Source organism: Haemaphysalis longicornis, unplaced genomic scaffold, assembly GCF_048455015.1.
Source record: "Haemaphysalis longicornis isolate Haplotype H1 unplaced genomic scaffold, Haemaphysalis longicornis Haplotype H1 scaffold_7, whole genome shotgun sequence".
Classification (NCBI taxonomy): domain Eukaryota; kingdom Metazoa; phylum Arthropoda; class Arachnida; order Ixodida; family Ixodidae; genus Haemaphysalis; species Haemaphysalis longicornis.
In genome coordinates this window covers 45,686,228-45,707,171 of record NW_027526422.1, presented here as the reverse complement: position 1 = coordinate 45,707,171, position 20,944 = coordinate 45,686,228, and the positions used below count along the sequence as shown (strand labels likewise).

At 47.2% G+C, this 20,944-nt stretch overlaps 1 protein-coding gene across 9 annotated transcripts in view; it reads right to left on the bottom strand.

The window, feature by feature from the left end:
* Positions 1-20,944, bottom strand: part of Rbp6 (RNA-binding protein 6) — a 586,247-nt gene that overhangs the window by 39,733 nt on the left and 525,570 nt on the right. For 4 of the 9 annotated variants that reach the window (XM_077677081.1, XM_077677080.1, XM_077677085.1 and 1 more), the window contains one exon: positions 3,087-3,134. The exons of 4 other annotated variants lie outside the window; for them this stretch is intronic. In XM_077677081.1, the coding sequence (XP_077533207.1) occupies positions 3,087-3,134 (48 nt within the window). Of the gene's footprint in view, positions 1-3,086; positions 3,135-16,077; positions 19,634-20,944 lie in introns of those variants that run through there. One more of the 9 variants, XM_077677087.1, reaches the window with a different exon arrangement.

The following is a 20,944-nucleotide window of genomic DNA, read 5'->3' as shown; positions in this document are numbered from 1 at the left end:
ATTTTATTGGCATAGGAATACGTGACGCCTTTAAACTTCAGAGGAATTCCCATCGTACCGGACTACGCTTCAGTGTATGAAATAGTGTTTCTCTATTTCAAGCGCAACATGTGCTAAACTGACAAACGTTCGGTCATGGAAGCAGCAGCTCTGTCTAGAGTGCACATGTAAAGAAAAGTAAGAACAGCTTCAAATGTGCTCCAAATGGACATTGCCAAACACGTCTCCTAAGCTCGTCGTGGTAATCAGAAAATCGCTTTGTGGCGCAACGCATACGACTCTTTCCAATGAAACCTCAACACTAATTTGCGAAATTCCAACCAAAAATGGCCTAAAAAATGAGTTCGGAGGAAAGAGAGAAATCGCAACTAATCACAGATTCCGTTGTGCGATTGGCCGCAAGAGTTGTAAGGCGCACCAAATAAGGTCTTCTAATCCTGGCTTTCTATTACGCCACTCTGAAATTTCCCTTCGTCTGCATCCCGAGGCTTTATCACCAGCGGGAGCCCCGCCCTGCGGACGACCTGCCTTTGAGGCCCCTGCGTTGAATGCTGCCCCTTTGTCTCGTACTTGCCCCTACCTTTCATTTCATCGGGCACAATGCTTCGTGTGACTGCAATACCAGCACAGCCCTTACAAGGAAACAGACATTGAAACTAATTCCTTAACGTATTGGCAAACAAACCCTGACAAGTAAAGCTTATTATTCTGTTTTCACGACGAATATTTCTACCGATCCTCGGAGAACGCGATCTCTATACGCAATCAGCGTTCTCGTTTTTTTTTTTTACGCGAGGGTGTTATAACCCCTTGACATTGAAGACAATGAAATACCTTTAAACTAACTGAGAAAGAACAACGTTCTTTTTAGCGCTTGTTTTCAATACCCCAGATAGGTAGTTGAAGCAATATTGCGGACGCACTGAGGTGGAGCTCATTGCAGTGTCAAGGACCTAGCAGCAAAAGGGATGCCCTCAAAAGGTCTGCCCTCTGGATGCCTTCAGAAGCTCAGCTAGGGCTACACGTCGGCTCTCACAAATCGTATACCGCATACATGTCTTGATGGCAACCGTCCTCCGGCCATTTTATGCAACCCATCGGTACCTCCTTTTGCCTACACAAACACGATTGAGATAGCCACCAGGTGGGGCTTAGAGGAAAAAAAAAATGGTTTCCCAATTCTGTCCGCAACCGATTCAGTACGCGTGCAGCTATGCCGATATAGCCCCATTCAATTTACCTCTGTTTGGCTAAGACATAAAGAGGGGTATAAATTCAGAGGCCCCCTAAGCGGTACGGCCTCGAGAAGGGTAGTGTGTGGTAGCCGGTAGCTCCTCCGTTCTCTGCTGGCGTGGCTCCGACTTGCTTCGCTACAGTTCGTAGCCGCGCGCGATCGGCGGCTGCAGGCAAAATGAACAGTGAAGGAAGCGAGTGCAAAGCCGAGAAGCAGAAATAAAGAGAAAAAAAAAGTGACTGGCTCAGAACCAAAACGGCAAAACAACAGCCGAGCAGTGCGTCTGTGGTTGCCAGGAGTGCAGGGAGAAATAGAAGCACGCACGGCCTGAAAAAAAAAAAAAAAAAAGACTACCACCTTCACGCCCACTTGGCTGCCGCCGTTGGGTTTTTAGACAGCTGCCTCGAAGCTGTTTCTGGGCCCTAGCGTGCTGACAAGGGCCGCCAACGTCGTGCTAACTCGTGCAAACAGGTCGCAAGCTCGCAGTGCAGCAAACGGCGTGCTCCGCAACGTGTTGGTTGCGGGAACTTCGGTCGAAATCAACAGCAGCCGCCCCAGCAAGAACAGCAACAGAAATTCCAGAAACCAAAGTAGGGAGGAATAGGATTCAGGGAGTCTGTGCAGTCGCCCACTCGGGGCGATGTCTAGCGCGCCGCCAGTATAATTGTATTGGCAAGCCTAGAAATCTCCGTGAATAGAAGAAAGGTCTACATACACGTACAGCCGCTTTCAAGGCCGATGTATGCCCAAACAAAACCACGTTACCACTTCCTACTTGCGTTAACGTCTAGCGCACGCGAGAGTTTTTTTAGGAACTGATCTTCGGCCCTTAAAACGGTAGTCATATGAGGCGTTGCAAATGGTCACATTCCGATCGTGCATGAACGTCGTGCTTGTCGTGGTTGTCGTGGTGTTACGTTACAGTCACGACGAAACCCGGGCGCGTGCAAAGAAAAGAAGCGTCACTCCTTATATAATGTATGTTCCACCGGGAAAGCAGGCGCTCTGCCCTTTGGTCACCTTCGAGTGGCACACAGACGGACCGTAAGAAGCGACGGGCTAAGGTGATCAGCGGCACCTCACGAGGCGGCGCTTGTTACGCGTTGCCCTAACATGGCGGGTGGGTTATGGTGGGTGCGTGTGTACATCACTTTCTGCGTCCTTATAAGCCCCTTCCGAAGGAGGTTTTTACCGCGGAATAGCATGCATTTAAGGCTCCAGCGAAAATTAGTCTGTCGTGCGCACCTTCACCCCAAGATCTCCCCACGCCAACTGTGTGTTCCTAAGAAGAAAGCGAAAGGGAACGAGCATGCACCGAGTGCTTAGCGAAGTGACTTGAGACAATGGCGATCGAGAGGGAAAAAGATAAGCAAGGAGGCCTCCGTTGCAAGGAAGGAGCGCCGAAACGGAGTAACCGAATTTTCTTTGTTCCGGTTGAAAATAAACATGCCATTTTTGCAGAAGGTAGACGCTAGAAGTCCTCTCCTACCTCGTCGTTCCGTCTTTTAGGGCTAGCACCTATGTCTTCAGCGCCAAGTGAAGGGCTAGACACACTTTCTCAAGTTCGTCCTTTTTAGCTGATTCTACGCAACCCACAGGTGTCTTTTAACATGAACACCCGTCTGGGTAAACTAATAAACAAAGATATATTTGATGTGTCCTGGGGGTATTCAGTCAAAGGAATCAGGGAGGGAGGAACGGGAAAGGAAAAGCAGACATCAGCAGAAACAAAAGCCAAAGCCAATGCCACAGCCGGAACGCAAGCTCGCAGCGTAAACGGAAACACACGAAGAAAAAAGAAGCATCCAAAACAGCAGCAAGGAGAAAAGAAAACGCAATGAACGTTACTCACTGTGGTCCTCTCCAGCGTCCGGACATGCCGCTGCAGCCATCACCATGACTACGCGTTTTTTTTTTTTTCGATCGTGTATTGGGAAGTGTCAGAGTTTACGTGTTCAGTTTTGTTTACATTGTGCGAGAAATGTTCGGGAGAGAAGACGGGTGCGCCGTCATTTGTTGGTGGGAAGACATTGTGTGATTTGCAGGTGGGGGAATGGCGGGGTCACGGCCGTAGGATTGGAAAAAAATAAAAAAAAAGAACGGGAAGGAGAGAAAAGAAAAGAAAAGAAGGAATTGCAAAACAAGAGTATACAACACGGACAGTAATGTGCTCAGAAAACATACAAAAACAGCCCTGTAAAACTAAATTTGACCGCTTTAGCGCGATTGGGGCAATAAAAACAACGGGTATTTAAACATAACAGATGCACGAAAAAGTACTTCCGCGAAAATAATTCCTCAGATCAATAATCATTTAGAGGCAAAACTCTCCACAACTCACACTATGAAGGTGACCTTGCCTCACCACACATCGTAACCCAATTTTTAGGCTGGAGGATTGACATAAATAATCTTTTAAGATCTTCACTCCTTAGACTAGTCGTATTCGGAGGTTGCTGAGCTAAAATTAAACGGTCGTTTTAGACTGACAAACAGAATAAACTTGATTGTTGATAACGTGCAGTTCACAACCATGTGTGCTAGCCGAGCGATAACCTCAAAATAAGATTGGAGGCGAAGCGGAGCGTACGAGGACCGCTAAATATCGTGCAAACTACTTAAAAATAATCAGTAAAAATATTAAGGGGAGATTTCTTCGGATGTTGCTTAAAGGATGCGCTATTTGCTAAATCGTGTAACGCGTACTAGCCGTGAAAAATCGTTACTTTTGCCTAGCTTCAAGTAAAGTGATCGTTCTGTCATAGGTGGTTTATTTCCGCCAGCTTTCTGAGCCCAACTGCTTTGTATAAGCCGGTACAGATAACGTCAAAAAGAATTACACGCCCCCCCCCCCCCCCCCTTTTTTTTTTAGCTGCCACGAAGACATGTTTAAAGCAATAAGCATTGCGAAAAGCAACAAGCCTCAAGGGAAACCTTCCCGCCTACGGAACGTTTCTGGTGACGAGCCGTGATGAATATGTTTTAGAGCAGTTTAATTACGCCAGGAATACAGTGTAGACGCAATTTTCCTAGAATTTATAATGAGTGACGTCATCTGGTGGCTCGGCGAACCAAATAACGTGAAGCGCCTTTTCTTAAGTTTATGGCGGTTCCAAAATTAGTCTTAAGATTGCCCTAGAACGATAGTTACGACCATTTTCCTTAACCACGCGCCCACTCGCATTTACAGCGCAGGCAACTGAGCTGAAACCGTAATCCTCCCGACAATCTCAAATTATAAACCCCTTTTATACGCACTTAGTTTAATCTAGATAAGGCGTTGTCGCTTTAGCGGCCACTGCTAAGCAGGCGTTCCAGGCGGAGCGTGACTCCGTGAAACAAACAAACAAATAAAAAAAAACAATGGTAGATGATACTTACTATACATGCGAAAAGAGGGGAGCCTACGAAGGAGCTTGTTGATTACTGCTCTAGAAGCTGTTTTCCAAGCCCGGTAAGCGCGATAGAAGGGGGCCCCTACACTCTTTACTTCTCCCCCGGATATCACGGAAATATCGTTCCGATATCTTGTTGCTACCAGTAGTAGCATTCCATCTCACAGTAGAGGATCTCAACGAATTGTCGCTTGCGCACAGCTCGTTTCTTTCCTGCTTCTCAAAAGCAGCAAAGCTGCCACTGTCAATTCGCATCAAGGCTCGTGATCACCCTTAAACTTTTTTTTTATTCCATAAAAGCTCTCGCGACGTCTACTCCTACTTCCAGATCTTTGCGCGCCTCTTTCATGCGCAAATCTTTTGCCTTAAGTGTGCGGAAGTTTACTCTTGCGGCGAAAAAAAAAAAAGTTGACGCGTGCTGCTGGTGCCAGTCTTTACACCACCATTTAGTAGAACTAGTTAGGAGCAGGTGAATCTTAAGTGTGCACGTGGACTGCTCTTAAAGCGTGAAACACGGGCATAAGGCCGGGTTCGCACTGTTGCCGCAACTGTGGTAATTAAAGAATGACGTCATTTCACGTCTCAGCCAACCGAACTGCGTGGCATGCCGTTTCTTACGTCCATAGATCACGAGATGGCTTTTGCGTCGCTAGTCTGAACACAGGCTAACCCTAAACTACAGAGCTAACTGTTCAATCAAACTTGAACGCAGCAAAATACTTCGACTGTGCATTGCGAAACAAAGGTGTGGGGCTTGCGCAATACAGCGAGATATCAGGGGTGCAGTGGGGCGGAAGGAATTAATCACGAGAACGCAAGATTTGTACTGAAAAACAAAACAAAACAAAACAAAAAACAGAACAAGGTTGCGGGAATAAATCCAAGAAGGAGTTCTTTCTTTCATATATATTTGCGAGCACACAGACCTGCCTACATATATCCATGCACATGTACACATACATACAGTGCTTACAGGGGCCATGAGGACACTGTACATGTTTGATTTGAGTCTAAGGATTACCACGGCGAAATAACAAATACGCCAAGTTTAACGAAAACTGCCCTTATTCACGCTAGCTAATTACAACAACCGTGGGTATGAATACGACGCCTGCAGGCGTTTCTCGCACTAGCTGAATGATATCGCCGGGGGACGTCACCTCGCCACCCCGTACGGATCGGCGAATGTCGCTAAATACAAACCCGCCTATGGAAGCGTCGGATTAAGGACGCCGCGCCATCCCGCTGTGCTTCTTTCAATAGCGCGACGCGTCAAAGGCTCACTACTCACTCCACGGGTGCGCTACTGACGAAGAAAAAAAAAAAAAAGTTGCCACCTCGTCCTGCGAAAGTGGATGTCCATCGCAGCTGTTGTAAACCCCTGCAAAAGCTGATGGGGGAGGGTATAAAATGTTTCTCGTCGTCTCGGCGGGCTTTTCGCTTGCGCTCGGATTCTCTGGCAGCAAATGCTGAATCCTGCCTATTCTTCTAAGATAACTTGAAAACGTAATCGTTACCAGGAACACATGCTGGGGGGGGGGGGGGGGGGGAGGGGGCTTGTTCACAGGCGCCTTATTATCCGTAATGCGGTTTTGATGCTTGTTTTGTGGTTTTTAAACGAATACTGAGTTCTATGCTGTATGCTTGATTAGCCTGACGCATGCAATCGGCGTCTTAGGCAAGAACTGCTGGATCCTGACTGGGTTTTTTTGTTTACGACAGAAAATCTTCCGACCAACTAGAGGCTAACAGCTTCGGTGTAATAGGAAGAGATATCAGGAACTAGTGTCGCCACTTTTACCATTGGAACATTGAGAGTTCGCTTGTGCTCTAGTTTTTCAGTTCCAGTCATAGTAAACTCAAAGTTTGAGTCTCACTCTTAAGCAAGCACGGTACCCACGGCCATGCCGTCAGAGTGAGGAAACGCTCTACTAGGTTTCACTAAACTAAACGCCCATCCGACTTTCAATTCTCGCTGCGCTCTGTCCCTTGATACATAGTCAGCTCACTGATTGCCTGCTTTTTTCGGCTCCCCCACGTATACGTCAGAAGCGAATTCTGGCACGTGATAGGAATTAGAAAACTGTCGCGTAATTTGAAACCGATACTTTCGAATTCAGATTCCCCTGTACTGAAACGACGGTTGCGCGCCGAAGAAAATTGCTGCGTTTACGAACTCTCAATTACTTCAAGTAAAGCAACGGTCCCTTTAAGCGCTGGAAGTAAATATGCATGCTGCACTGTGCAAGAAGGTTCAGGAAAACAACGTATCCACAAGAACAATGCAGGAAAAAGAAGGACGTTTTAGCCAGTGCACTACACTAGGCAAAATAAAACGGATGTTGTGTTAAGATAAGGCAAAAAAGAAGAAAAAAACTTGTGACATGTCGAGGAGCCCTAAAGCTACTTAAACATCGAGTTCGTCGGGCGAGGAGAAGCAAACAGAGAGAGGTCGGGCACTAAACGAAATCAAATAAGTTATCTGAACAAGCCCTCAAGAAGCGGAGCGTAGCAGGGGCAGATATCCCAAACTGAGAAAGAAATTTAACGAGAGAAAAAAGACAACAAAAGACTCTTCCAGAAACGGCGCTCCAACCGGATCTAGGAGCATTTTTTTAGCTCATCTAAGAGGTGAAGGGGACAACGAAAAGGAAGTAAATAAGCCGTCCTCGTGGCTGGATTTTCAGGTGCGAATCATGAGGATGTTTCTTGCTTTGCCGCCAAACCGCCCCTCTGGGCTGCTGCTTTATCTGTCATATTTCGAACAGCGAGGGTCGGAGGAGAAAAGGGGGGACGAAAAAGGAAGCGCAAGAGCGGGGGAGAAAAGAAGAGCAAGAGGAGAGAAGAGGAGGAGTGTAATAAAATGAAGCCAGCGGGGACAAAAGCGAGGAAGTCAGGATGAGGCGCGCGAAGGAAGAGACGACAGAGCGCTCGTAAGAAAAACGGAAAGAGGAGCACGGCAAGCAAAGATAGTCAGGTAAACTTAGATGGGAAAAAAGGAGGGACAAGAGATGACCGGGCAGCAAAACAAAGTGGAAAGGTGTCACCTTGGAAGCACGACGAAACGAAGTTGGTCTAAAGACGGAGGAAAGGAATAGTGCGTTGGGAAAGATGGAAGGAGGGAAGAGTGTGGGTTTGTATGCAGGCTATTGTTCTTTGTTATTACTGAGTTGCAGGTCATTGGCAGTTTTTTTTTTGTTCTCGACCACGATGCATTCATTTCTAATTCGTTTACGCTAGTATCATTTTGTTTAAAAAGAAGCGCTGCCCAAATTGCACAGCGGCTCGAAAGGGCGAGTTAAGGTTAGGTAGGGATAAAAAAGAAGACCAAAATGGACAAGCGTGGCAGACGAGAGCAAGCAAATTCGGTTACCATGACAACGGGTTCCGGCATCCGGCAGTACTATCGCAGCTAGCCAATGCGACGCACCCGTCCGCTACACCCGACGCCCTCTACTGGCGCCGCAGTAAAGCAAGCAATGTCACTCGACGAACGGCGGCCTAGGACACTCATACGGTAACGAAACCGGCCTGAATGCACAAACCGTGCCGTCTCTGGGTTTACCGACGCCTCGCTTAGAGACCACAGCGGGCAGCGGACCCCCGATTTCGCAAGCCTTTTCACCTGCCCCTTTCGCATTCCCTTCGTACTATGGCATAAGTAAAAGGCCACAGAGGAAACGCGTGTATCAAGTTTGCGGAGAGCCGGGGCACAGTTCCTGACTGGGGGCGTTTGAGATCATAAGTGAGAGATGGCAAAAATAAAAGTAGGAAGAAGACGGCACGCTAACGCTCTCCCATATGCGTAAAACGTGAATGAAATTTAAGCCTCCGGCAGAAAAAAAAAAGAACTTCCGCTTCTATAAGCAAGCTTTAGTACAAGAAAGGGAGCCATCAGAAACAACAACAAAAAAATGAAACAAGACTCATTGCTCCTCCTCCAAGCTTTACTAACGAAAAAAACCGACGCTAGGTTTTCGAGTCAATTATGTTATCGTACAGGCATCATATCTTTCCGGGTCTTCCTAAACATGGGCGTGACAGGTTTTTCGAACTAGGCACCACTTATTTCAGAAAAAAAAACACGTTTTGACGGTGTGCCCGAAAGAGAATTTACGGTAGAGAACACGGAGGCATAAACATGACGTCACTCCGTCCAAAAAGCAACAAATTTGCTCCGAGGTTTAGAAAGGACGAGGCCTCATCTCTGTTACCAGGAGCAGTACAACCTGGAATCCGCGACGTTATCTAGTTTCATTGCAAAGTGTTCAATATTTAGAAGAAGTTTTTTCTCACTATCGTAATTAACTGAGACGGAGCCGGCTTGATTTAGACAATTAATGTGCACACCGGTACCAGTAGGTCATTCCAGTTTGCATTCGGCTTGGGAAGTGCAAAAAGCAGCACTGGAAGAAGAAGAAGAAAAAAAAAACGGTGCTTTGATCACTTTAGGTCTTCGAGCAGGCGTGTGCAGAGAAGGAAGGAGTGAACACAGGAAATCTTTCCACCATCTCTACAGAGGACTACGGTGGAAGCGGCCGGCGCCATTCGCTCCCTAGGCGAAGGCAGTGTGTGCCTATCTACTGACTCTAGTGGCCGTCTTGTAAGAGGCGTACAACACGCAAGAAACTCTCACGACCACACAGCAGGGCGAAAGAGGGAAATAAAGAAGAGAGGATCCGGGACAAGCCCGCACACGCAACCACATACGCAAGAAGACGGTAAAAGAAGAGAGGAAGCGACACGAGAAGTGTACACACATGATCAACACAAAGCTAGGCATAGCAGAGTTAAACAGGTGCGAGACATGAGTACAGGTTCACTCGGGTTTCACTCGAGCACCCCTAGGGGCGTGTGAGGGGTCGGAGGCAAGTTTTCGTTTACAACATTCCTCTTTTTTTTTTGTGCATTATCGTTGTTTTTGTACGCACAGTAATATTTGGCTGCGAGGCGTAAAGAACATCTACACCTTACAGTCAACAAGCATTTCGAATTTGTGCACATGACGGTAGAAGCATATAAACGCTTGAAGTTTTGGGTCCGAGCCGAAAACATACAGGAAGGGTGTGTTTCAAAAGGCTGAACGGTCAACACGCCCACAGCGGCAGAGTGGCCGAAAGAGGTGGAAAAAAAGGGACTAAGAAAGAGAAGTGAAATATTTGTTTCTGACACGCTCCTTGGGACATACTAACCCGCCGCGGCGGCCGCTTTTCTGATGGAGGCAGAAAGCAAAAACGCCGGTGTGTACGAGATTTCGGCGCACGATAAGGACACCCAGGTGGCCAAAATTAATCCGGAGCCCTCCACTACGGTGCGCCTCATCGCCTGCGTTGCGTCGGCGCGTAAAACCCTACAATCAACTTGGGACATACTAGATGAGAAAATTAGTAAGTTTATACACAAAAACTTTCGTGCTTCGAGCTTATCAGTAGATAAGAAGCCAGAAACAGGGAACTTAGAAGCTGTTAATGAGCCCTCCACACTTCCATTTATCAGTGCTGTTTCGAGGCCTCAATTTTCGAAGCACGTACAAGCGAGCACCTCGTGTTACGACTCAAGACCAGTCGTCTAATCGCAAGGAAACAAACAAACGAAAAAAGCCCCGTTAAGGTAGCAAGCGTGTCGCTTCAACAAAGTCTTACGTCAAAGTAAAATGAAAAAAAAAAGTCAACCCCGTACTTTAAACCTTACACTGTGTTTGCGGCTGTCTTGATATTCTTTCGCGGATGAACAGATGGAGTGACAATACTTGCACGCAGTTTCGTAATTTCGTGCGCGTTGCACTACCCCACGCCGTTGTGAACGGGAAAAAAAACATTAAAAAAAGCATCTATACCATCTGGAAGAAAAAAAAAACTGGGTGGGAAGTAGTGGTATTTACGTTTACAGGCGCGAATCATTGCACCTCTTGTTGGTGTTTTCACATAATCAAAAATACCGCGAAGCGAGAATGTCAGCTTTGAAAGCACCCTCCGTGCATGTAAGGCTCATCTGCGTAAGGCAATCGCCATTACGGTTTTCACACACTTTGGACGTCACGGTGTGAATAGCGTTATCAGTCACAAGTTAATACCGGGCGACCACGGACATGACACAGGCAGTGCATGACATGTTCACGAGGCCGGGTTAGCAACCCTCGTTACGACTCATTACAATTGCACCAAGCCCGCTATTGGGCACGTTTTCAGGTAGTCATACACACCTTGAGTCAGAAAATTAAAAAGCGTGCAGATTCGTTTCCAAAGGCAGAGCTTGCACAGCATAGCGGTCAAGCACACACACACACACACATAAGGTAAACAAGGAGACGCGCAGACACAAAAACAATGCTGGTCGTAATCAGGTCAGTGGGCCGCCCCGTGTTCTACGGCTACGATCTACCGCTACGCACGCAGCAGGCACGGGGGAATCAAGAGTGCACCACCCGGCGCGTGCGGGGCCGGCCCACACATTTCTACGTAAGGCCGCCACCCTCAGAGTACAAACCATGCGCCACCGCTACGGGGCCAAGACGAGAATTACCGCAGGCGCCGACGGCTCGCCACACACGCCATACCGCCGCACGCCTCCTCCGGTGCTCTCCGTTTTCCGTGGCCCGCCTTCGGCCAAAAAGGGCTGGCTGGAATAGCGACTTAATGGAGCGGTGTTCCCGCAGCCTATTTACGCGCCTTTCCCCATTAGGAGAAACAGAGACCCACCAGATTAGCTCTCCGTTGTTTCTCCATTGCGAGCGGCACGTGAAAGGAGTGTAATTTGCGTGCACGCTTACCGGCCGGGCTAGTTACCGGGTTCCCTTCGATAGTCTCCACAGCGAGACAGCTCTGCCCGCCACGTAGTCTGATATATCGAGGTCGTATACATTTCTCTCCAGTTTCAGCCGCGAAGAGAAGAGAGCTCCGGAGAGAGCGAACGGCTCACACGACCGCCGTGGCTAGTGAGGCAGACAGCTTTCCCAACTACGCAATAAACAAAACGATGTCACAGGTCGAGGCTCTCTACAGTCAGTAAAGACGAATAACGGGAGAAAAAGGTAAGTGATTTCAAGAGTAAAAAGAAGTAGAAGAAGACGAAGAAAAACAACGGGGAAAAAGCACTCCGCAACAACCACTGCGACGCACGTCATCTCGCAGAGCAGACGTGATACAGCATAGTCGCAGGAGACCAGAGTCGTTCGGCCCCGCCAACCTACATTGTTGCTGATATTACACTTACGTTGAAGCCAATGAAATGACTGTATAAAAATCACACCACGACACCACAGTGGGCAGATGACCAAGAAAAACAATCAAGTCACACAGAGTCAAGAGAGAACAACGTTTACAGCTGCCGCTATGTGGCGCAGGAGTTCGTTAACTGCGCGCAGGATGTCCCATTGAGGAAAAAAAAAAAGGTTGACAAACTGCCTCCGAAGATGTGCTTGGCGAAAGACTCTGGTCTCAGAGTACAGGAAGACGGCTACCCGACATCACAGTCCCGGTCTACTCGCTACCAGCACCCGCTCACAGGCCGTCGGGTTAGTCAGCACACTTCACGCGGGACTGGCGTCGGCATAAGGTCACTACTCGCTACGTCATGCCGATAAATTGGGAGCCCCGACCCGGGACAGACAACCTACGAATGACTAAAATAACATAAAATAAGGCAAAATAAACAAGTAAGTAAATAAATTCATAAACAAGAAATGAATAAATGAATAAATAAAAAGGAAATCATTGCATGACGGAACAGCGGCACGTAATCTGGCGTCTGAAAGATAAAAGCCAATTTTACCTGCCGAATCCACAGCTAGTCTATGAGGAATGTAGAAGGGATATGAACCTATTTCGAATAATGTATTTCGGTAAACAGGCGCATTTTAGTTTTTCGCCTCCATTGATAATAGCAGCCGCAGGAATTCAATTTTAGCTCCTCAACGCTTAACGCGAATTGCAGACAGCGCCAACGCTTGTTAGGCAACTGTGCCATCAGTTCAGTTTAACGAATTTACGAAGAAGACCGTGCACTATTGACGACTGCTATGTTACGTCAGTGTTTTAAACGTTTTTACAATGTAGTCGCCATCAACAGAGAGGCGTCTGCACGGCGTCGACTGCTTGGTACATTATCGGCAAGCGTTGGAATTTCATACTTTGCGTTGCACGTGTGTCCTGGCATTAGGCGTGCCGAACAAAATGCATTGAGTTAAACTCAAGCGGTGAAAAGGTGTCAACGTACTCACAAACTCTTCAAGATTTCGAGGAGCGAATTTTTACATACGAGAGCTAGTGCTACTCGGCACATTGTAGCGAGTAACTAAAGGTCGATGACTAAATGCCCTAAGTTAAGAAATAAGGCTTAACGCTTCGGTCAATCTTCTTCGCCTCCTGTCAACGTGCCGGCTTGTATCTCGAGCCTTTTATAGGTCCCCAGCAGTTAAGAGACTCTGGCCGAATATGGTAGGAACATAAAAAAATAGTGTAAAAGTAAAGCCTCGTTATAACGCAATCCCTTTATTCGAAATTTCGCTTTATTCGAAGGGTTTAATGGCCCAAAATGCAGCGCATAGGGAACAAAACACACCCGCTTTGAACGACGTACCCCTTACAGCGAAGCCAATTTCTTGTTGCCATAACGAGGGTTTACTGTACACGCCTTCCTACCCTTGCTATAGTAACTGCGAGTGGGGAAAGCAGCCATGGGAACCGTATAGTAGCGATACGCAAAGAAAAGAAAATAAATAAGTGAGAGAAAAAAAGTCTACCCGAACTAGGCTGTCACGATGAGGTGAATGTGTTGTGTTGCGTGAAGCACAGACTAAGCCGACGCGGCGGCGTTCAGGCTCCAAAATTGCTCCCGAGTCCAGAGCCCAATCGAACAACAACGCAGTTGAAAGGGAAGCGCCGGGAGTGAGGAGGGAGACAGGCAAAGGCAATAATGCTCGCCGCAGAGGCATTCGTTTCGTCACGTCTCCTGTCGCTTGATTGTTTACCGCTCAGCCTTATTTTCTTTTTTTTTTTTTTGCGGTCGTTGTTCTCTTGGGCTGTAGACTGCGACCAATGTTATTTATTTTCCCTTATAAGTTCGCCGCAGCGCCGCCAGCTTGAGCCGCTCGCGCGGTTCCGAGCGATTTCAGCATTTCGATTCAGATTTTGACGCCTATATTCCAAAACAGGCATGCCGCACTGGGCTTGAGAGAGGCGGACAGAACGCCAGTGACAGGCGCGGTGACGAGGGGGACCGGAGAGTAAACTACGAAAGGAGCGACAATAATCGCGGCGCCCGTGGAAGGAAAGGGGAGGAAAGAGTACGTGACACACAGCACGCCAAAGCGGGGCACGGTTGCGCAAGAACGAATGCCTCTGGCTCCCGGGGAACCGCACGTCGGAAAACAAAGCTGCAGCTTTGAAAAACAACAACAACAAAACAACTTCCTCTCAGCCACGCAGTTTTTTAGCGCGCTAAATATTTTTTTGCGGGAATGTTTGTAGGTTACTTTTTCTTCGTGGTTCTGGGAGGCTTGCTTTTTTTGCTTCGCTATGTCCGTTTGTCACGGCCATGAATTCGGAGAGGGGGAGGGAGATCTCGACGGAAGGCACCCGAATCGAATATTGACATCGCTCGGCTCACGGCGACGGTCGATGGGCTGTCGCATGCCGCGAGCATTTTTGCGCCGTCTCTTGTGGCTGCGCGCCTCAAGAAACAACCCTAGAGATGGCACCAAATTCACCTGATAAGCGTCGATGAAACGAGATAATATTGCAAGGGTACGATTGCGCCTCGCCACACTTCTTTTGCTTCATATGGTTTTAAAGGGACTCTGTAACACTTCCGATAAACGTTTTCACTCTTTTATTTGCGTCTGGAATCACTGCGAAAGGTATAGTTATCGCTACCACGGAGCGGCGGCACTGCGTCATTTTCTCGTCGCAGCAGACACTCCTTCCGTTTCAACTTTGCTTTTGTGGCTTTCTTTTTACAGTGACTACAGAATGCGTTCATTGCTTCAACTGAAGGAAATCCGGCCAATAGCCGCTACACCACTGCGATGACGTAAGTCCAGCGGTCGAGAAACAGCAAGACCGGAAAAAAAGAGAAGAATCTTTTGAGAAAGTTTCTGAGTTATCTGATGGTCATAGTGCAGCAATTTTTGGCTGAGGTACTTTGCGACCCCCTGATGTAAGTACTCGATGTGTTGGTTCACTACGTTCTGCAAGCATTAGAGATTTCGAAAAGAAGTTGGAAAAAAGTGTTGCAGTGTCCCTTTAATAGCAGGGGCGGAGCGAGGTGAGATAGCTAGGCGCGCTGTTGTTCTTATTCGAATGGCACCAAGTAAAAGCCGTTGTACCAGGCAGTTATTCGCTCAAGGAACTACAGGCTCGAAAACAACTTCCGTAGATAACTCAAGGTTTCTCCGTAACTGGTTGCTCTAAAAAATGAATGCCGCTCCATAAAAGGTTTCAAGGGGAAAAAAAAGGGGGGGGGAGGGAGCAGATATTGTGTTCAGAGCAAACCACTGCCGTTTACTTTACAGAGACGAAATTATGAGAGACAATAGTTTATCTTTAGGAAGATAATTTCTGTGAGATACACGCATGCGCTTTGCATACTCTTGTTTAGAAGACACCCGTTCTGATTGTGCTTGCGTTGTTACGTAATGGGTAAAAATGGCTTTTACTTTGATGACAAACTGATGCTCCGCATCATTTTGAGAAGCAAGCTTTTTTGCCACGGGAAAAAAAAATCCCAACTCACGTGCGCTGGCCTAGCGCGCAGGAAAACTTATGGAAGTGCCTACGGCGAAGTACGAACTAATTGTCTAACTGAATTCAGCTACGGTTGCTTTTTCCTTCCCTTTCTCAGCTGTTGATTGCAAACACTGGCAAACTCTTACAGACCATAAAAGAGTGGCCTGCGGCCACAACACTATCAGAAAGACTAGCAGAAATTTAGCGACAGTTAATTCCCGCAGCCATTTTTACCTGCAGGCGTACGAGGTACTCAACCGGCGCCAAATGTGCTCCCAGCTAAATGAATGTTATGTTAGGTGTCGTGTTTGTGAGCGTCGTATCAACCCTCGCATCCTGAAAAGACGCGAGCTTCGGTTCAAGTAGGCAGTGAAGTTACTTGCGCAACAGCTTTCTCTGGTAACGTTAAAAAAAAAGCAGCACTGAGATGCCAGTTTGTATGCTTATCTGTCGCTCGTATTTTGAAAAAAAAAAGAAAAGAAAAAAAAAAACTGAGGGCGCTGTGAGCTTTAAGAGGTGAATGAAGTAAGCTAGCATACTTCCCGATGTACTAAACCAATAAATAACGGAGGTTCGGTTTAACTTAAGAAGCGGCGTCATTTCAAAATACGTGAGTTTCTTGTTTCTATCAGCCCTTCCGCCGCACACAGCACCAGCATAAGAGATAGCCGGACAGCCTGGGCAGTAGAGTGATAAAAAAACACCTTTCTGCTGGGGCTTGAGATTTGTTTTCGAAAGACATCTTTTATTGTTAAGAGACGGTGCAGGAACAAATTGCACGACGTTGTTTTGCGTGCGCTTAGTGGACTCTCTCGCTTTCAGAAAAAAGTCGAGGGAACATAAAAATACTCTTTGAGAGGACAGAAAAATAAAGAGATAGAAGCAGATTGCGAGATAACACGAGAAGAACCCAAGGCAAACATAAACAAGATTGTTTTAACAAACAAAACAACACTCTCACTTCCTCGCTTAACCTTTCCTCGCATAAAATTTCCTCTTGTTTTTATCATTTGCTTGGTTCCCTCTCTCTACCTGGATATGTGATTGTAAATGTAAACTTCACGTACCCTTAAATATAGAAAACAATATAGCATCAGTCATTCGCGTCGTATCAGAACTCTGGCGAACATTTTGCTCAGCGTGATATGTACAAAAACCGGTAACAGGCCGCGGTGGGCGCCACTGCAGTTCGTGGTGCCTTGGACACCACTGCCTCAACAAACGCGCAGAGGCGAGGAAAAATAATACACGCGAACGAAAAAGAAGAACAGCTAACGTACAACAACAATAACAAAAATATTGCAAGTGTGCGGATATATGGTAATAATAAACTCGGTTGGAACATACCGATCTCATGCGCCGGGTTTTGCTCCGAGAAGGTTTGGTGACATTGCCGATAAACTTCAAGTTCGCGTCGATTCCCCGTGGTTTCCACGAAGCCTTGTGCGTCTAGCGAAACTAAGAAGTTCTTTCAGTGCCCTCGGATGAACGTTTATTTAAAGGATACCAAAAAAGATACGTAATAAAGTACTGAGCTTGCACCGGCAAGGTATTCCGGAAAAACGTTTTGTTTTTTTGCTTCACTGAGTATGCGCAACCAGTAATACATATCCTAACAGCTAAGCGCCAAACCACCTCGCAACTTTTCTGAATACCGATTTGACACGCTGGCTGGCTCCATGTCAAGCCAAATAATACTATATTACAATACAAATGGCTAAACGTAATGCGGCACAGTTGCAGTGGGAAGCCATTAAAAATTCTTCATGTCCTCGACTGGCTAATTCCGACGATAAAAGCCGGCAGTGAACGTTTAAGTTTGCATGAAGTTTCACGAAGCTAGGACTCTTTCAAGGTGCGTTTCCTTCGTGCAGTGATTATACCTGAACGACACACACACACGATGTAGTGTCAGGCTTCCACCTCGTGGTGGCTCATTACCCTAAAAGCGTGGCCCAGTTGCCGTTTATATTCGCGACAAAGTAGTTGCGCACGAAGTGCTAGTGACCATGCTTTCGTGTGAGCTAAGTAACAAAGCTCACACACTCAGTCTATGCGCGGTGCACAACAACTTAAGCTTCTCCGCATATTTGTTGTGCAGTGTTTTGCTTGTAAGAAATAAAAAAAGGGAAGAAAATGGCACAGCGTGCAACCATACTCGATGGCACTGTAACATTTGAAAAAGTGGCGACCGCGTCAGATGAGATCGGTTTGCTCGAAAGCACACCCGCTTTTTTTTTCTCCACCATTGCACATTCACACCGGTCCAATGCAAACAATGTCGCTCTTATCTTGCAAAAAATAAGGAAAAAAAACGGGAAACAAGGTCAGGGATAGAGAAACAACACTCTCCTAAGTGATCTAGTTAAACGACTTCTACGCTATGTCTATCACCAAGCAGTAGTGCAGAAGATAGGACAGCGCCGAAACGCCATTAAAGGCGGGCGAGTGGTTCGGTATCCTTCTACGCGTACAATGTCGGGCACTAGGAGCGGTACAAGGTCTGCTCATGCCGGCGCTAAGCGGGCAGTCACACATACACACAACGATCTCTCGTTCTAAACAGTGGCTACAGTACGTGGAACAGTTCGAAAAAAGAACAAAAAATAAAGGGACAAACACAGAGCACTCAAACATTTTCCAGCGCGTGTTTTGCGCTTTCTGACTCAACCACACCGTTGTACAAAAGACTCAACAGCTCTTAGTTTCACCAGGTGCACACCCTTCAGCTGCTATGCCTAGTTTTGCGTCATCATGAGGCAGCCGTAGAAACGCCCTGGGGCCATTTCTTAACAGAGGCAGACATAAACACGAGGTGCGTGAAAATGCCGCGCACCGGTTTCACACAGGGCGAGTGCAGAGATCGACCCTTGTACAGCACATCCCGGCGCCACAATTGGCGAACTAGGTGCAATGTAATGGCGGATCGCGCATAACCAAACGGGGCTCTCCGGAAGACGTCCTCCACTACAAATTAATTTATTTTCGAAGTGAACCAAGGTTTTGCGAGCGGAGCGGACTTTCTTTCTCATTGGAGACAAAATACACGGCTCGTCATTTTCCTTTTACACTCGCTCCTCCTCCACAACCCACAACACTAGCTCTTCACTGTCGGTATGACAGCTCCGCAAAGTGTCTGCGCCAGAATTATCATACCGTTCAGTTTGCACGCGTGAAGGCGGCCGGAAAAAAACCGAAGGAACCCCGTTTGGTTTTGCGGGATTTGGCACAGAGAGGCGGGTTAATGCAACGCTTCCCCTCACTTCTTTCGCTCTCCCTTTAGCCCTGCAACGGCAACTTCGTGAGAGCTCCTTGTGCATGTTTAGAGCGCGCACACCAATTGCGGTCACTTGACTCAGGGAGGAATGACGTCTCAGAATCAAGGGGCATGTAGGCAGAGAGGCCACTATACCAGATTCTCTGCATCCTGACAAAAGTGAGGCACTTTGCCCCGTATTCCGCAAGGGCGCCGGAATTTTTCCGTCCGGATCGAATTCTCACGTGATCGCACGTGATTGGCTGTTCGGAAAGACGTCACAAATAACTGCGCGCAGCAGAGCCAGTCATGTGAGACTGCGAGAGAACTCAGCCCCGCGGAAAAACTTGTGGCGCCCCGTAAAGCTTGGCCCTTCGCCTCGTTTTCTTTTTTCCCTGCAGTCGTCGATAACAAGTTTTGAGCGCACCCCGTGAAAAGGACCAAAAAAAAATGTACGCAGCTGAAATTCCGTTCAAATATCGCTGGGGCGACGTGAGTTGACTTGAGCAGGTAATTACTACTAACCAAAAAATGTCAATGTACGCCAAGTACAAACATAGATGTCCAATGAGAGCTGCCACGTCAGAAATGGCTCAAACACCACCACCCGAGAGCGCCGGAAACCTGGTAAAGGGGCCTCTCTGCCATGCTGCAACAACAACGCTTCCGATTTCTGCGTCTCTCGCGAGAAGAATACACATGGTGGGAAGAAAAACAGCACGTCACTCGGCGAATGGCACGAGCGAAAAGAAAACAGTGACAAAGAAGACAAGACGAGACAGTCGAGCACCGAACAGCCATCTGGGTTGTGTTTTTCTTTTTTTAATACCGAAAGAAAAAATTCCTAGGAAAAGCTCGTTTCTTTTTCTTATATAAAAGTTGTTTTGAACAGCCGAAGGGGGAAGAAATTGCGAGAAACGTATATCCTGGACAGAATCCCTGCGTGTGCAGATTTCCCGCTTTTAAGGCAACCGAATGACCGAGTAAAAAACATCGGACGACCCAAGGGCTTCAGCCAAGGAAACTGAAACCAAGAGAAAGAAATAAAAAATAAACCTTTTTTTCTTTGTCTGCCTGGACGTCAAAAGAAAATATGCTTTGGTATATGCACACACAATAATGCGGTATATTGTATATACTTATATACTTATGTACATGCGTTTGCGCGGCTATAAAGCCCAAAGAGAAGCGATACACAACCCTGAAAAACACCGCAGCGCCACGATGACTTTTCGATCTCAAATTAGATCAGCCCGGGGATCACATTTCGACAAACAACACCTGGGTCACGTGGCATGGACATGAACCTTAACCTAACTGTGGTGCTGAAAGCATCGAAGCAGTTTACTGACCGTGGCGACACTAAAAGAAGTAAACTGACTCGTTGTTTCCACCGTTGCTGTTACGCAGTCAAGGGAATTCAATACTAAAGGCACACTTCAGAAAGATTTTGAGATCGTTCTTTCGAAGCCTCTGGCCTTAAAGTTTAAAGTGTCCGTCACCGGGGGTCGACAAAACAGCGCGCGCATGTCCTCAAAACCGCGTTTGAAACTACTTTGCATCGCTAGGAAGGGCAGGCGTTTTCAACCTAAGATCAGCTGACGCATTTTAAACTCTGTTTGAATATTTCAGGGGCGGGAAAAGCCGTGCGAGACAGTAAGATACAAAAGGAACTTCCCATCGTTTATGCGTAAAAAGCAGCAGCAGAGATGTCGGCTAGAATGATTGCCTATAGACGTGCTCGAGGCATAGCTGAGGAATCCGCGAAAAGGTGGACTGTTTGTTGCCTGGGTGCGCTTGGTTACACCTGTGTGTTAGTCTTTCCCGATCGGTCACTCGAGGGTAGACATTCGCCTTCGAAAGCGTCATATTTACAACACCGGGCGTGGGAGGCAGTTCAGCTACCGCAGTGCCTCAAGTCATATGCGCCAAACGTAGGCAGCGACAAGACTGACGAAAGACTAGCAGAGGCAACTGTGGGACTGGAAGAGCAAAGGTAGCCGCCAGTGCGACACCTCTGCAGTTTAAGTGCTCAGTTTACGGAGAAATGACGCAAAAGAGGGAAGGCGTTAGTGCAAGTCTTTGCTCTAAAATATGTGGAACCCGAACCACTGCTTAAAGGCTAATGACACTTTCGGAGCGCCAACAAATACGGATATTAACAGAATCGGATAAACGAACATGAGAGGAGGCAGAGAGGGAAGAACAGAGCGTGATACAAAATGCTGTAGGGCACCAAAGCCTATGCAACGAGGGACTTGCGCGTAGACGAAAGCGTAGGCTATACAATAAGCAACGAACCAACCAACAGCTTATGTGTACCCATGGTTTTGAG